The 16997-nt window shown below is 53.1% G+C and overlaps 2 protein-coding genes across 3 annotated transcripts in view; both read right to left on the bottom strand.

Annotated features, from left to right (window-relative positions):
* The window catches only part of SH3BGRL (SH3 domain binding glutamate rich protein like), a 223412-nt gene extending 207125 nt beyond the window's left edge, over positions 1-16287 (bottom strand). Inside the window, exon 1 of the mRNA XM_067004768.1 lies at positions 16283-16287. The gene's annotated coding sequence lies outside the window, so the exon portion shown is untranslated. The remainder of the gene's footprint in view (positions 1-16282) is intronic.
* Positions 3677-9648, bottom strand: TBX22 (T-box transcription factor 22). Of its 2 annotated transcripts, none has more exons than XM_067005092.1 (8): positions 9312-9648; positions 9070-9199; positions 8690-8791; positions 8420-8594; positions 8179-8289; positions 8005-8069; positions 7825-7910; positions 3677-5377 (listed from the first exon to the last, which is right to left on the bottom strand). In XM_067005092.1, exons 1-8 carry the CDS (start codon positions 9445-9447, stop codon positions 4767-4769), a joined length of 1416 nt encoding a protein of 471 aa, XP_066861193.1. In that variant the 5' UTR covers positions 9448-9648; the 3' UTR covers positions 3677-4766. The 2 variants fall into 2 exon arrangements, with proteins under 2 accessions (XP_066861193.1, XP_066861192.1); XM_067005091.1 differs by having other exon boundaries at positions 8179-8343; positions 9312-9647.
* Positions 16288-16997: the final 710 nt, after the last annotated feature.

Here is a 16997-nt window from a genome sequence, read left to right on the forward strand (position 1 = left end):
TTTGTGCCTGTGGTTCGTGCCTGTGCCTGTAAAGCCCTGGGGAAATGCTCACAGGGGAGCATTTTTTCATTCCCTCACAAGGTAATTTTTTTATTTGTATTTATGAATGATTTATACTTTTTTTTTTTTTTTTTAGAGCCTGCATGGAGGGTTTGTGGTGCCGGTGGCGGATAAATCAGCCCAGCCACCTGGATTGCTCCCTTTTGTCCTGCTATCAAAAACACCCACAAAACACAATCCCACCCTCAAATTTAGCAAACCGCCATAAATCCGCGGGGCCTTTTCTGCAGCGCATTTAACATCTGTCAAGGGCAGGGCCTCCGAGGCATTTAAAGTAACATATGATGGAAGATGATGGTTCCAGCTGCTGAGCGTTTGGGGCGAGGTGGGTACGGCCAGGGCAGCATCCAGCCACCCTAACAGGTATCGTGGTCCCTCCCTCAGCAACACTTCTGGCGTTTGATGTCACGTCCCTTCGACGGTATTTCAAACCTTCCTGGTGAGCGCAAAACCGGCAAGCATGTCTTTCTAAACCTAAATCAAAAAGTGAATTTCTGCCGGCTTTAGGTCACAGGTCCGTGGTGAAGGGGTAGGGCAGCGAGCGTCCCCAGAGCATCGGCTGAGCACCAGCATGGGCAGCCGCAAGCAAACCCCACCGCTCCGTTGCTCTTTCCTCCCCTTTGGAGCCGAGGCCCCCGTTTTGTTCGCAGCCTGACTGGAAGCAGATGGAGCTGTCGGGGATCGCTCAGGCAGGTGAGCCGAATTGGGCTGATTAGCTGCTAAGTGCTCCCAGCTGCCCGCCGCGCACGGAGGAAATTGTTGGAGCTGGGACCCTGCTCCGAGAGGAGATCTGGAGCCAACGCCAAGAAGGAAAAAGTGGATTTCACCGAAAAGGTGCTCTCTCAAAATCTGAAGGAGCGAAGCTTTTACGATAACAGAAAATGTCTGAAAACCTCTTTAGTGCATCCAATATATCTTCAGACTTCAGAGAGGCAGAAACCATCCCCAACCCCTGCCCCTGTCTCTGGCTTTGTTCAGGAACTGCCTCCTCAGGCAGCAAATATTACTTTTACCTGGGGTTTTCCCTTAATGTCGGTGTTTTCCTCTCCAGAAAGGTCTTGAATTTTACTTTCTGGTTTGTGTCATTTGATTTATAAGCTCAAAGGGTCCCTCGCGAAACCTGGAATACTTCTTCTGCTTAATTGCCGCAATAAACTCAAAGCTCGGTGCTTTCGGAGAAGCAATCTGCTTCGTGCGGAAGGAAACCGTTTGATGTAAGGAAGCAGACGGTAGGTTCTTCTCATGAATGTCACCGGAGGGACACAGAGGAGAAGTGGATTTATAAATAACCATAAAATTCAGAAACTACACAAGCTCAGAGAAAGCGAAGCTCTAGTAAGCGTGAGCGGCTTGCGGCGTAATGCCCAACATCTGCGAGCGCCCTTGCAGCCAGGATCGTTCCCAGCAGCTCCGAGGGCTGCATCCAGGCTGCCCGGCACTGCTGGACCTCCTCCGGGGCCAGGAGGCTGCGAGTTGCAAGGACCCAGCCACGTATGGGACAGGGTGCCTGGGGCCTGCGCCCTAAATCACAAATCGTGGGGTGGCAAAAGTTGGCTAACGTGTCACGGTCTCGTGTACGGATTGCAAGGGAGGTGTTTTTCCTCGTCTGCTGCAAAAGGACTTCACACAAACTAGCTGCCGGGCTGGTGATTTCAAAATGACGTGGTCGGACGCAGCGCCTCCCGTTCAGCTTTGTTATCCCCGTTTTACAGAGTCGCTGCGCGTTTTGTGCGTTCAGTGCACACAGATCTAAGAAGAAAGGACGCATAAATACTGCAGAGTCATCTGTTTCCTATAGTGTGTGTTTACATATTAATGTGCAATACAAATTTGTAAACATGAACATTTGAAACTTTCGTAGGAACCGATACTGGCCTTTTCCCTTTCTGTAACTTTATTGGAACAACATGTCCAATGTGGCCTGAGCCACACATGTAAATAGTTTTAATACTGGATACATTTCAAATGTTCCGTGTGCTTATTTGTTCTGGTCTACATTGCTAGCCAATCCTCGTTTGTTTTGCATAATTGTGATACAAATTATCATCTAATTACAGAGCAAACCTCAAAAGATCAAATGTAAACTAAGGCACTTCTATCAGTGCAGCTCCATCCAGTGCTCCCTCTGCACGTTTGGCCAACTTTAAACTTCTCCGGTGAGTCCATGAGACTTTGGTGAGGCTGGACAGTAAACTGCCCGTTGATTAAAAACATTTATTGTTGTTTTTTTTGTCTCCGTGTTTTTTAAATCAGCCTCTTGTTGTTTGAACACCAAGCCCATCCCACGTCCCAGCGCGGAGGACAAACGCGGCGCCTCTAGCGCTGCCGGTTTCATTTGCCGAGTGCTGTAAATGTGATCAGCTATTTGTGAGTAACTTCAGGCTTCTCTTGGGAAAGGTCAGGCGGCTAATAGCTGAGGTTGTTGAGCAAGTTCAGTCTTTCCGAAAAAAACTTTGCTTCTTTTCTCCCCGTTCCCATTAAAAGCATAGCACAGTAATACTGGGTTTATGTTCTTATTCACCCCCTACGTCCAGACAACTGAGAACTTTTGCAATTGTCACAGTTCTCCAAATCATATTAGAGGGAGGAAGCACAAAGCAGCACGTAACGCATGTGCATTTACAGGCACGTGGCCTCACCTGAAATGCTGACCTCGATTTCCCCGCTTTCACATTTAATAAATAGCGACTTATTATACCGATGGTGATGGCAACACGCCCAACTTCCCCGCTAGAAAGTTCCCCACTAGAAAATGCCATGCAGGCTACTTTGGGCAAGGTTTGTCTCACATAAGCAGAATCGTTAAGGCATGGTATGAACAAATCCAGCGAATGAATTTCCACTGTGAGCATCGCCACCACCTCCCGAAGCCTCCCCAGGTCCCCGGGCTCCTGCAGGACCTGCCCTGAGCGGCGCCACCGTGGGTTCCACCGAGTGGGAATTTGCTCAGCTGCAGTAGATGGGATTTATCTGATCTGAATTCAAACAGCTATTGTTATAAGTTTGTCTGTCCCGAAAATAGCTATCCATCATCGGTCGAGTCTTCGGCTAGACAAACACTGGTTTGTTGGATCAGCAGCTCGTGGCCAGCAGCTCTGGAATATTTTACGCAACTGCAGCTATTTGGAAAATTGGACATTGCCCCCCGGCATCCACCCGCAAATCCGTGACTGATCGGGAAGAGCCTCGCAGAAAGCACGACCGCGAGCAGAGCACCCAGCCCCGGGGATCGCCCCGCATTTCGCAGGACTCGTCCCAGCCTCCGCTGTGGGCTCGTCCACCGGTGGTGAGCGATGGCTTGGAAACAAGGACTCCCAGAGGAAAAAAACATTTCATTTTTTTAATAAAAACAGTGAGATAAACTGCTAAGGAACAGCACGGGAAAGCAGGTTTGCACAGGCTGTTTAGCAGGGCTGGCGTGGCTTACCGCTGCATACTGCTATCACCCGGGGCTCTGGCTGCTCTAAGGACGTCGGGGAAAGCAGTGCTGGCTGATTTTTAGCAAAGTCTCGTGAAAGTAAAAGTGTGATTTTTTTTTTTTTTATTTGAACCACTTGTTCTGTTCTTAATTTGATGTCTGCCGTGGATGAAAATAAAACCAGGACTCTGATACCGGTTTTGATTCTTAAACCTACATTTAATCCCTATATATTGCTGTGTTATGTTTGTAAATACAGGATTCTTTTATCTTAATCCCAAAATATGGCAGGCCCCACTCAAGCACTTTTTTCCAATCTCTGTCACATACTGAGTGATAAAACTGGCTCCAGGTATGGACTGAGCACTGATCAAACAAAAAACATAATCTATGCCCCGATTTATTGCGAGTTACTTTGCGCCCCTGGGACTAGAGATTATTTACAGGAATAACAAGAATATCCACAGGTTATAATAAAACAAACAGGACTTTTGGAAGGGATTTCCAGTCTCGTGCTTCAGGGCTTGTCGAGCTGCAGCCCTCCAGAAATGACCCACGTTCTCCAGCAGTTTCAGGAGGCGTTTTTCCCTGCCGAGGTCTCTGAGCCAAGCCCCCCGGTGTGGATCCGACCCGGTGCCTTGCTCCTGGCAGCACACAGCAGAGGGGCTCCGGGCTCTGTGCCGCAGCCCCTGGTCACTTTTCCCGTCCTCCTTCACCTTGGCAGCAGGGCCTTGGCTTCATGTTCCTGCTCTGAGAGCCGAGTCACCCCGGTCCTGGAGCATCGAGGCACTTCCACGTGGTTATTCGGGACTCAAGGCAGCGGCAGAGCACGCCCGAGCTCCTGGCCACGCACAGGACCTCGAGGCCTCAGACAGCCCCTCTGGGTTTAGTGGAAAATCTCCAGCGGGATGAGCTCACAGGGCTTTGAGCTAACTAAAGGAAAGCTAGATAGTTTCAGGAAAACATACTTGTGGAAGTGTATACGGCTACGTTCCCGCTTCAGAGTGCAAATATGAAAAAGGTGACTGTACAGCTCGCTCTTAACCTACAACCATGACATAAATACCACCAACAGGTATCACCTTGCTGCGGATCATCGCAAATCCTCGCTCCCAGATCCTCCGCACTCCCGGCAATACGACACGTTTGCCCACCAAAAATGAACCGCCTCGACAGAGCGCTCCTGCCCCATGCAGTATTTCGTACTCGGAAATTAGCAAGCCCCTGGGTATGGCTGAAGAACAGGCTTGCTTTACACGCCAATGCTTAGAGATATGACAAAATCCATCTAAAGGCAATGGTTAATTGCCGAGTGCCAGTTGGAGTGATTACATCTGCCATCTCTAAAAGAAGCTGGAATGCTGTCACTCACTTTGAAATGGCTTGCTGCATTCATCAGTCTAGATGGCACAGAGAAGTTATAACCGTACAAGCCATATGGAGGATGTAAAGAACAATTAAGCGCTTCCCGAGCAATGGGACTTGATGGGAAAATGTTTCCAGATGCATGTAATCCATACAGCATTTGACTAGCAGAACTGGGCACTTGAAGGCACTGCCCGTTTAAGTCTTCAGATTTACCATTTTTCAGGCTTGTTACGCCGAGGGCAGAGAGTTTGGGCATATCCACCACGAAGTGGGGCAAGGCCGGCGGGCTGGCGCCTCCCAGTTTCTCGTGGCTTGGGAAGATGAGGGACTGCTGCCTCAGGAAGCTCGCGGGGCAGATCTTGTAGTAGAGGGGCAGGCTGAGGCTGTGCAGGTAGGTCTCAGGGCACGGCACGCCGATGTTGGTCGCTGACAGATGGAAGGCAGGAGGGGAGCACGACGGGGAAAGCAGGGGGTTGAGAGGAGAGGGCGTCCCACCGCTGGAGGTCACTGGAGAAGAGCTGGAGCTCCCACCTGAAAACAGGAACAGAAATCACCCACAGTGACGGCCGCAGACACGGAGCCCTCGGTGGACTCCTGCTCCCGCTGCATCTCCCTGCTGCTGCGCTCCATCCCAACGCAAAGCAGCCCCAAAAGTCAGCTCCCGGAAAATGGGAAGACCTCTCCGTAAGTTCCATGTTGCTGTTACTCGGTGCTTGTCTAAGAAATATTCAGACCTGTCCAACGCCATTAATTTGACTGGGATAATGATGAGGTTCCGTTCCACGCCAACAGATATCTGCTGGGTCCGCACCTCGCTGTACAACTGATAACCTTCTCCTGTTACACGCATACCGTTGCCATTTTCAGTTCCCTATTTTTCGTGCAAATTACAGGCAGCTTTTCCCCCACGTATATAAGAACAAAAAAATGTATTCAGCCTGATGGAGAATTTTTTGTACCTTCCTGCTCACAGGAATTGACTAATTTTGCTTGGCTTCCCATGCAATTTGAAACACACACTCGACTCCTCTAGGTGTCTGCCGGAGCCTTAAACGCACATGTCATTTTGACATTCTCTTCTCCGAAACGAATCAATGGACACTTTCATAATTTGGTCGAAAAGCGACACCGGCTTACTTCACACGTGCGAGCGCTCTTGAGGCTGCTCGTGTGTGTAACAGCACTGTTGGGCACCGCGCCTCCGAGCAGCACCTGGAGGAGCAGCTTCACGTTCATCACCGTGCTCTTTTAGAGGCTTTTTCCCCCCACTTCTTTTCGTTTCTTACCAAAGTCAGCTAGTACATGAAATCTAACAAACAAACAAAAAAAAAAAGTAAAAAAATACCCACCAACAACAGAAAAAAAAAAAAAAAAAAAAAAACGCAGATTGTAGACTCGGTGCAAATTAATTTTGCAAGCTCCCAGCTCGCAGAGGATCCCCCAGGTTGGGTAAGCACCGGCAGCACCTCTTCGCAATAGCCCTGGAATGCTTTATTTTAGTGTCTCGCCCCTTCGCCACTGATGTCAGCGGCTGCTTGCGGACTGACATCGGTGGGAGAGGACGCAGGGAGCTGGGCTCCTCCTGGTGCGCACATCCTGACAGCCTCCCAGGATTTGTGGGCTTTCAGACACGTAAAAGGGTGCAATGAAGCCAATAGTTGTGAGCACGAGACAGCAAACGAGTCCTTGTGCAGACAGCTAGAGCATGCATTCTTGCTCTAGGCAGTACTGACTTCAAGGTATCCCAAGCTGTAGCATCACACAGCTTCCAGTACCAGTCTGGGACTGGGGATAATGGTGGAAAGCACAGAGCAGCTCAAATAGCTGGCCCTTACTGCCATTTCTACGAGCCTTAAAAATCCCAAATTTGTTGCCAATTTTTTCTTCAGTATATTATTCATGCTTCCTTTAAATTTGTCTTCTGGCTTTGGGGATTCAGGATTTCTATTTCAGCTTTTTTTTTATTTCTTTTTTCTTTTTTTTTTCCTTTCTTTTTTCTTTCTTTTTTTTTTTTCTTTTCTTTTCTTTTTTTTTTTTTTTTTTCAGAAATGCAGTTTTCTTACTAGTGGAAATGGGAATGTTGTTATATTTACATCATTCCAGAAAATTGACGCGTAGGAAAAATACGTTACACACAATTATGGTACGATTAGCAAAAAAAAAAATATTAGGGCTTCCTGGGATTTCAGCATCTGTATGATAATAACTGCAAAAGCTGTGCTGGTTTTCTCATTCCTCACCGCAACCCGTCCATCAGCTCCTCTCCCTGGTACCACAGCCTGCCCAGTAAGTTCAAAAGGAGCTTTTTGCTTTAGAAATGTCTTTTCTATTAAAAAAAAAAAAAAAAGGTAGCTCTCTTTACAATCTGGTAAACCTCTTAATTTCTCCAGAGCCCGATCCTTTATGTCCCTGCATTTTTATGCCCGTACAGCGTGATTTTTTTGCTGTGTTTTTTGCAGCATTTCCCTGCAGAGACCGGGACGATTCGGTGCGCACCGATACAAATCTGAAGAGCTGGCGACATAAAGGAGCGTAAAAGCGGCAACTTCAACCCCAAACCGGAGCGCTCCAGGGTGCAAAAGCTCTGTAGGTTTTTCCTCCGGCGCTATCAAAAACCACTTTACAGGAACACCTCCAGAGGCCGCCGGGGGCTCGGAGGGGGCTGTAGGAGCCCCCCGCGGGTGCCAGCCGGGGCAGTTTGTGCTCGGTGCCCGACTGCCCCCTCCTCGCCCCGCGTTAAGGGGCTGCGGGAGTGCGGCACCGAAGCGGGCGGCCGCTTTCCCTCCTGCGGGAAGCGCATTTTTTTGGGGGAAAAAAAAAAAAAAAAGGGACTGCCCGTGTCCCCCCTGTGCCCCCTGTGCCCCTTTTGTCCCCCCCCCCCCGCCCCGCGTCCCCTTCCCACGGGCGCTCCCCGAGCATCGCCCGGAGCCTGCGGCCGTCGGGGGCCGTCGGGGGGTGTCGGGAGCCCCGGGACTCACCGTGGCTGTCGGCGCCGAAAGCCTTGAAGTCCAGGGCGAGCGGGGGCCGCCACGGGTAGGGCTCCAGGAGCCCGTCCAGAACTCCCCTGCGGGCGACACGGGGCTGAGCGCCGCGGCGGGGCCGGGACCGCGACGGGGCGGCGGGGGGCGGGGGGGGTGCGGGCGGGCGGCGGCCGTTACCTGTTCCTGCCGGGGTCCCGAAAGCCTTTGGCGAAGGGGTTCCTGTCGATCTTCAGCTTCGTGATCTGCGGGGGAAGGGGAACGAGAGGGGCCGTTCGTTAGGGCGTTTTGGGAGGGGGGGGGGGGACGGGGAGCGGGCCCGTCCGCCGCGCCCGTCGGGGCGGCCGCCGGTACCTGCTGGTTCTGGTAGGCGGTCACCGTGGTGAACTCGGTCTCCGGGAAGGAGAAGGTGTGCACCCCCTCGGCCGGCAGCGACTGGATCTGCGCCAGGTCGAAGCGGGAGTCCTGGGCGATAACGTGCACGCGGGGCTTGTACTTGTGCATGGACTGCAGGATGATCTGCGCGGCAGGGAGGGCGCGCTCAGCCCCGACGGCCCCGGCGGGACGAGGCCGCCGCGCCCTGCCCCGCACCTACGTGCCCCTTGTCGTCCAGCTCGTTGTTGGTCAGCTTCACCCGGTCGAAGCTGACGATCTGCCTCATCCACGTCTCCCCCGAGCAGGGCGAGTCGGGGTGGACGTAGAGCCGCGGCGTGATGCACGAGTGGTCCGTGTTCCCCGCCACCATCCACTGCGAGCTGTGGTAGACGTACCTGGGCCGCCGGGGCCGCCGTCAGGCCCCGCAGCCCCGCCGCCACCCCCCCCCCCCTCCCGACCCCGTGCCCGCCCCGTCGGTGCCCGCCCGTACCTGTAGCGCTTGGAGTCCACGGGCACCACGTCGATGGCGATGTAGTACTGCTGCAGCGGCTGCAGCCCCTTCACCTTCACCCTGACCGACGGGAACATCCTCCTGCGGGCACGGGGAGGCCGTCAGCCTCCACGGGGGGGGGGGGGACACCCGGGGAGTGGCCGTTTGAAACGGCGACAAGGGGTTGAAAAATTAAACGAGGACCGGAGGGGGGTAAAAAAATAAATATATATATATATATCGAACGAAAAATATCGAACGAAAAATACCGGAGGAAAGCGGCAAAGATAAAAGGGGGAAAGCCCCAGGGAAGGCGAAGCGGAGCAGGGAATGGGGGGGGGGGGGGGGCTGCGGAGCTGCTGGGGGGGCCCCGCCGCTACCTGCCGGCCTTGGTGATGATCATCTCGGTGCCGATCTCGTGGAACCTCCTCCAGAGCTCGGAGCCCTGCAGCTCCACCTGCACCTCGTCCCTCGCCTCCCGGCTCTCGGCGCCGGCCTTGGGCCGCTTCTCTGCGGGGGGAACACAAAGCGGAGGGGGCGCCGGGGCGGCTGCCGAGCCTGCCCCCCCTCCCTCCTCGGTCCCCCCCCCCCCCGGCCCCCCGACGGCCCCGCCGCTACCAACCCGGCTCCGGGGCTCTGCGGCTCTGCCTGCAGCCGGCCCCGGCCTCCTCGTCTCGCCCGTCGGGCACCTTCCTCTTGGCCGAGCGCCCCACCAGGGCTTCCACCGAGAAGGCGTGAGCCCGGGAGCTCAGCGCCATGCCCCCCTCCCCCGGGCCGGGGTCCCCCCCCCGGGCCGCCGCGGGGCTCAGCGGGGCGGCGGGGCTCCCGGCGGCCGCTCCATGCGGGGCCCCGGCCCGTGCCGTCGGGGGGCAGCGGGCGCGGCGGGGTCCTCCCGCATCCGAGCGAGGCGAGAGGCGGCTGCGGCTCCCGCTGTTTGTTTTGGGAAGTGGTGGGAGCAGGAGAAAGCCGGAGTGGCATTTCGTGGGGCTGGGGCGGGGGAGGGGGAGGGAGGGAGGGGAAAGCGGGCGGCGGAGGGGAAGAGCGGGGGAAGAGGAGCCGGCCCCGTCTAGGATCAATAAAAGAGTTACTGTTCTCCATTAAATTGTAAAACTCAAAGAAATTTGACATAATTGCACACCAGGGGCCACTTTTCCAACAAAAGTGCAAATAACGTTTAACCAGAACCAGCACAAAAAAAAAAAAAAAAGAAGGGGGGGGGTGGACGGAATGAGAGGGGCGAGGGACGGCCGCGCCCCCCCCCCCCCCCCCCCCCCCCCCCGCCGTCGGGTTATTTCTTGTTTGTTTTTTAAAGACAGAAAATCCGCCCCAGCCCTGCCCGCTCTGGCATGACCCCCGGGATGTTTCCACGGCCCCGCTTCAAAGCGGCGGCAGCTGCACCGCATTAGGGGCACGAAGGCGGCTTCTCCACCCCAGGCCCCCCCCCCCCCCCCGAAGCCCTCCCCGCGCCCCGCAGCGCCCGAAGCCCTCGGGGGGACGGCCCCGGGGCAGGGGGACGGGGGGCAACAGGCGGGACCCCCCCCCCCCGCCGCCCTCGGGGCTGCTACCCGGGCTGGGAGGCACCAAGCCGACCCCAAAAGGAAGGGTAGGTCTGCGGGAGGCGTTGGCACAGCACCGGGCAGGGCAGGCGAGCCTTCACCTGAGACCGAGGAGGAGGAAAAATGGGCAGGGGGCAGGCTGGGACGGGGCCGGGGGAGCGCCGGGTGCCCGACAGCCACCCTCTGATGAGGGTCTTGCCACAAGTGTGCCCCAAACCCCGTGCCATGTCCCCAAATGCCCGTCCGAAGGATGCTCGTTGCTCCGCTTATGGTGGGTTTTTCACACCGATGCCCACGTACACCCGTTTATTCCCACCCATACATTTCCCCGCACATTGACACACCAAACTCCGGCTGTTTCTTGCTGGGGCTGAAGGCCAGAGCTCGGCGCCCAGCTCGGCAGCCCGACCCGGGAGCTGCCAGCGAGCAGCCAGGTCTGACAGCGAGGCACAGAAAGATCCAGCGGAGCTCACACTGAGCTCATTTGGGAAAACTGACAGCACTGCTTCTAATGCCCATCCCTGTCCCTGTCCCCATCCCTGTCCCTGTCCCCGTCCCCATCCCCATCCCTGTCCCCATCTGTGGGGCAGAGGATGGCGGAGGACAGGGTGGGGAGGAGGCTGGGACTCATGGCGAGGTTGGCTGCACCTACGCAGATCTTTTTTTTCTTCCTACAAAGAAAAACGAAGCATTTCATAAACATCGTGGTAACGAGGACGGCATCAGCTCGTGGTTTAAAGCCAGGTGAAGCTCTGGCCCTGCCCGCAGCACGGCCACGCTGGCTGCGCTCCTCGCGGCGCTGATAGAAGCCAGCTGAGGGCACCGGGTGTGAACTTTTATCTCTGCTGACATGACATATTATTAAAAAGTATTTCAAGTAATCTTTTATTTCCTCAGCATTGCAACACATTTCAAGAACTTGGACGAGGATCAACCGACCCTTTTTTAATTTCCTACAATGAAAAATAAAACAAAAATAAAGCACAACCGAGATGATATAATCAGGAACATTTTGGAGGTTTAGGTCAAATTAATATGTCAGGGAAGTGTTTTCAGGGGCCTTGGAGAGCTTTAATCCGTCAAGGACTGACTCAGACCGTTCTTGGGCTTTGTAATCTTATTGTCTTTACCAAATTATGTGGTGGTATGTAATATATTACCGTCATCAGAAAATCGAGCAAATAATCATTTGGCATAAAGTTCAGATTAACTAACTTAATTTTAAAGCAAGCGTTATACAATACTCCAGAAATGTTTGCTTAACTTTAAAATGATCTTTTAATACTGACCGTTAATCTGTTAGAGCACACAGGTAAATGCCAAACGCAGACTTTTCTGGTTGTTTCTTGGGCAGATTTTGGGACATTTAATTGTGTCCAAGCAGTGCTTGGCTCTGCCAAGATTAACTTTGCATTTAACAAAGCAAAACAAACAAACAAACACCAAACCGAACTTGACTCGTGGCTTAGGGGCAATATGTGACATGTAAAAGCCACGTGCTCTGCGTTACACGTCTGATGCTTTAATCTGTTGTATCCACACCTGATACGTCGTAGGTTTATGTAAAGCTGCGTTTATAAATCTGGTGCTGAAACTTCTTCAGGTCTAACAGAAAAACTGGAAGGACTGGGAAGGGCGGTTTGGTCTCTGTGTCAAGAACTGTGAGCAAGAAAATCTTTCCTTTTATATTTTGAAAAACAAAAACCCTTTTTCTGATCTTGCAAACCTGTACGTTCCTGATGATGCTAATAGGAAAGGTGCTCTCAGCTAATGGCAGAATGACAGAATAGAAAACCTCTAAACTGGACTCAAAAGCATAGACTAACAAATATTTTGACTATGAAAAGAGAGCCGGTAGCGTTATATCATTCATCTGGGTCAAACCCCTTCAAAACCGCTCACTCTACCTGTACCTAACTGAGACCTTTAGCGGTCAAAGACGAACATGGTACGTCCAGGGGTCAGGTTTTTTTTGGCAGCCCTTTTGCAGCTGGTGCTGCCCTCCAGGCGGTTCCTGACCAGGGAGGCACAGCTCCACGTCGCCCTGTGCCTCCACAAACCCCTGCTGCGCCTGCTTGCCGAGCCTGGGTCTTCTGATCCTGGTGTATTTTCCTCTCGTGTAAATATAAAGGAGCATGCTTCCTCTAATCTCACAGGGGCAAACCCGACACGGAAGAAATGCAAGCGAAAATCTAATATTCCAGAGAGCAAACGAAGGCATTTTCTCGAAAGGAAAAAACCTTACGAGCGGCAGCGTGCTGCCGTCGGCTGCCGCTATCTGCAGCGGAGGGGAACGTGAAGTTTGCCATGGGGCAGCTTCGTGGCTGTCACAGGACCAGCTTCTGAGTGCCCTGGCTGACCGGGACCAGCTTCCGAACGCGCTGGCTGGCCCTCAGGCTGCAGCCGGAGCAGAGGTGGAGCTGAGCTGCAGCATCTCCATCCTGACTTCGGCGACGCTCGGCTTTGCAAGCGCCACACAGTAATTTTTCCGAGTGTGGCTGCCACTTCATCTGAGTCATTAAGCGATTACTTATTAACAGATTAACAAATATTCCTAGCAAGAAATCACTGAAAAAGGCGCTCCCAAGGACGGAGTAAATCACGGCAGGAAACACCCGTAGTAGCTCAGAGCGGCGCTTATGAGATTGTTTCCCCTCAAGTTCTCGAATGTCAGGTCCCACAGCATAGCTTTAATTTCACTCTCGCTCTAATTTGGCCCCTGATGAACTCTGACGAACCCTGGCCTGGGATCCAGGCGAGGTGCGAGGAGCGAACCGAGGCGTCGCAGAGCCCAGGTGTGAGGGGGTGAGGAGCGGTGCTGAGCAGCAGCGTGCGACCACGCGCTGATGCACGCCGTGAGCACGGCCAGGACTGGGGGTTTTCCCCGTTGATTTGGGGAATTGGGACGTGGCACCCTCTTAGGATGGCCTTCTCCTTCCCCTCCTGCCACAAGCGCTGCGTTAGCTAAAGGCGCATTAAAATCAACCTCTGTTATGTTATTTTATACATAAGAATAAAATAAAAGGTTGTAGAGGGAATAGGATTAAGCTCTAAGGAAATGATTCAGTGAAGTAAAAACAATATACGCAGTATTTGGGGAAAGTTAAACCGAATTAGGTGCCTCGGATCACTTTGTGGTGAGAGGAGGGCGGGGGGTGTTCCCCACCTCGCCCCGGGAGGCCGAACGCTCACCTGCCGCCTGAGACCTTCCCGAGACCACCACCACGGTGGGGCAGAGTGTGGGGGGGGCTTCTGCCCCACACCCCACTGCAAACGCAGCACATTTTCTGGAAAAGCAAGGTTTCTTGGCTCTGCTCTGCGAGGAGCACGTGTAGCAGCACCTTTCCTACCCAGCTCCTGCCTTCTGGCTGGCGTTGGTGACCTCTTCCAAGCCCTGCCATGCGTCCAGGCGTATTTATGGGGCTGGGGGAGGCGTTTCTGCCCGGTGGGAATGGGGGCTCATGCGGGGTGCTGGTGGGCATCCCCATGGGAGAAGGATGGGAGGAAGGTGGAGCATCTCCCCTGGGAAGCCCCCACCAGCCCTGCCCCTGTGCCCGGCTCTCCCAGCCCCGTGTCTTCCCCAGGGGTTCTCCAGAGCACCGAAACACATCCCAGAAACAGCCCCTTCCCCCTGCCAAGGCAAGGGGAACATTCCTGCCGTCTTGAACTTCTCCCGTAATACTTAAAGAAAATACTTCAAGAATGTGTAATAATCGGGGATTTGGAGAGAGCAAAATTAACCACATGGACGAAGCGGAAAACCTCCAGAATGGCACCAAAATGTATCCTGTCCCACTTCACCGCGGGGAGGAGTTCTGGGGAGAAGGACGGGGCTGGGGGACGTGGGGGACCCCCCCTCCGCCCCACGCTTCTCTGAGCACAGCAGGGACCAGCGAGCGCTCTCCATTTAACTGCCGGGGGAACCACACCGGAGAAGGGAAATTAAAAATAGTGCTGGGGAAGCTGATTTGGGGTTATCCTATATCCCTGCGCAGGAGAAGATTGCTGGGGCCGCGTTTCCTGCCCCTTGCATCCCGGGGTCCAGCCGGCCCCGACGGGGCGTTACGAGCAGCCAGTCCCTCCACGGAAAGGCACCTGAAGGCAGAAAAGCCTTTTCAAGGAGGAAAGTGAGGTTATTTTCTTTTTTTTTTATGAAATGCAGCCTACATCCTGGTTTGCTTCACTGTAAATCCTAACGGGGTGCCTTGGGAGAAAGGTTCTTTGACGGTCTGCACCGCGTTGCCTGCGCTGAAAGCAGAACTGGACAAAGTCTCCTGCAACGGCCAAGGTTTGGGGCTGGGGAGGATGGCTGGATTTGTTACCGAGTGGGTCCACAACACACATCCCAGCCGGGACTGGGCACCTGAATCGATGCTCATTGCTGTTGGGACCAGTGGTTGTACCTCCTTTAATAGGATTTACTAAAACCAGGCCCCTTTAATAGGCTGCAATAGCCGCCTCTCCCTTACTGTTGCTGCCCCAGAGGCATCCCAGGGCCGCCTGTTCCTGCACTGGCTGCCAAAATCCCTCTTGGGGCTGTGGCTGAGTCCCTGGCCTGCCGGGACGACTGTCCCCAGCGTCCCCACCTGGGGTCCCCGGCTCTCATGCCTTTCTGGGACAGCCGTGAGCCTGGAGGTAGGCTTAGAAAAGCCTTCCTGCCGGGATGCTCACAGTTATTTATTGCTCATGCAGCCACCACAGGTTAGCACAGCTCTATCACACCAAATCCTGGCGGCTGCAATAGGTTTTGCTCCTCAGTCCTTCGCTGGGCTTGCTGAAGGTGGGTCTGAACACGACGCGATGATTTATCCCTGATCCCACTAGCTCTGCTGCACGGCGCTTTGCCAGCGGGTTATTTCTGACCCATTTCTTCCCACCGTGCACTGACCGAGCGCTTTGCAGCAGCCGGTTTGAAGGCAGGTTGGAGACGTGGTGGCAGCGATGAATTTTCATTCCTCAGCTTTGTTTCGCTATTTTCTCCTCGGTTATTGCAGCTAATTACTGCTGCAAATGCAAACAATACTGGGAAGAGAATAAAAGCTTGGAAAAGGGATTGCGTTCGGGAGGACAATAAATCAGAAAGTTTGCAAGGAAGCTTTCACTCGTCTTCTGAGCACTGATGTGCTTTTGAATTGTTCGCTTGCACTTTGGTTAGGAAGTGACTTTTGAAATTAAACAGAAAAGATACGATCTTAATATTTCATGAGACCTGCCAATACAAATATCTGTCAGCAGATGTGTAAAAGAACAGCTTTAAAAAAAAAAAGGAAAAAGAATCACACGACATCTTCTAAAGAGGGTGATGTCACCCCCCGACCAAGCTATATATTCTTTGTATCTGAAATTAAAACCTCATGAACTCTCAATGCGAAGCTGGGTGAAACCCTGTTTTTTCCGAGTTTCCCCTTAGGGATGAAGGATATTATTTTCTGCTTTTAATTTGAAGTAATAAATAAGCGAGATTGGCTTGCCACCCGACGGCACCATCTGAGCTGTGCTCAAGCAGGAAATGCAGCCCGCGCGTGTTAACGTGCAGGTAGCTGCCATGCAAAGGCTGCCAAAGAAGTCCATGTGTGGCTGATAGTGCTGTAGTAAAAGAAAACCAGCGTTAGCTGAACTGGGCAACAAGCTTCGTGAGGGATTTCAGATCAGAGAACAGGAAAATCTGTCTCCGTGGTATTATCCGCGCTTCCAAAATTTCCTTCTGGCTGCACTGGGTCACAGACCGCCGACTGTAAATTATACAGCAAGAAATCGAACGATCTTTTTCAATAAGGAAAGAAGAAAAACATGCAATGATTTAATATACGAAGCAGTTCAACGTATGGGTTCCTTTTGCTCGCAAATGCGGACAGTTCTGTTGAGATCCAAAAACCACTCCAAACCTTCCAAATTAGCAAATAACCATCTGGCCCGGTGGCTCAACACCTTCCGTAGCCATAAATCCAAATCCCAGCCACATTATCAGGGGATTTGCTCTGAAAAACCAGCTCGGGCCTTGGGTAATGTGAAAACAAGGTGGGACGGGGAAGGGCGCAGGGGGAGCCGCGGCTGGGGCGGCGCAGGGTCCGTGGAGCACCGCTGGGTGCCTGGGGCGAGCTGGGACACCCCGCTGAGCCTCCTCCCGTCCCAACACTGTGGGTTGCTCCACGTGTGCTAGCTCTGAGCCTCAGAGCACGCTCCTGGGGTTTGCCGTAGCCAATATGGACATGGAGCAGTGCTCACCAGGTGTGCTTTCTTCTCTAAGGTCTAAGGTTTTAGATAAGATGCAATTTAACAAGCATTAAAGAGGTAATATCCCTGAAAAGACTCATCTGCAGGCAGAAGAGCCGCCAAATCCTCAAAATGGCGGTGTTTCTGGACACCATGCCCCAGGAACTCAAATCAGCCCTCGATCTATCGCATCTGCCTTTATTCATCCTCTGCCCTGCCAGTCTTGGCCAGGAGTCCGAGTTACGATTGTAGCTCACGCACAAAAAATTTGCCTCTTCCTCACCCTCAAGACCTGGAATAAGCAGCTGAGCCTGATTTTGGATCTGCAGCAAGTTTCAGCCATCAGAAAAGTTGTGTATTCGTTGCACATCTGGTTGCATTTGTGGTCGATATTCCCTTTCAGTGCTGCTCAAGCCTGTCCGTGCCCATTAGTTACCAGAGCAAAGAGCCCCTCCGCGTGCAGAAGTCCACTGTGGGCGACTTGGAGGACATTTTGCATTTAAATATTATTGGTAATTCATTACTAATTGTATTCTAGG

This window comes from Anser cygnoides, chromosome 13 (genome assembly GCF_040182565.1).
Source record: "Anser cygnoides isolate HZ-2024a breed goose chromosome 13, Taihu_goose_T2T_genome, whole genome shotgun sequence".
NCBI lineage: Eukaryota > Metazoa > Chordata > Aves > Anseriformes > Anatidae > Anser > Anser cygnoides.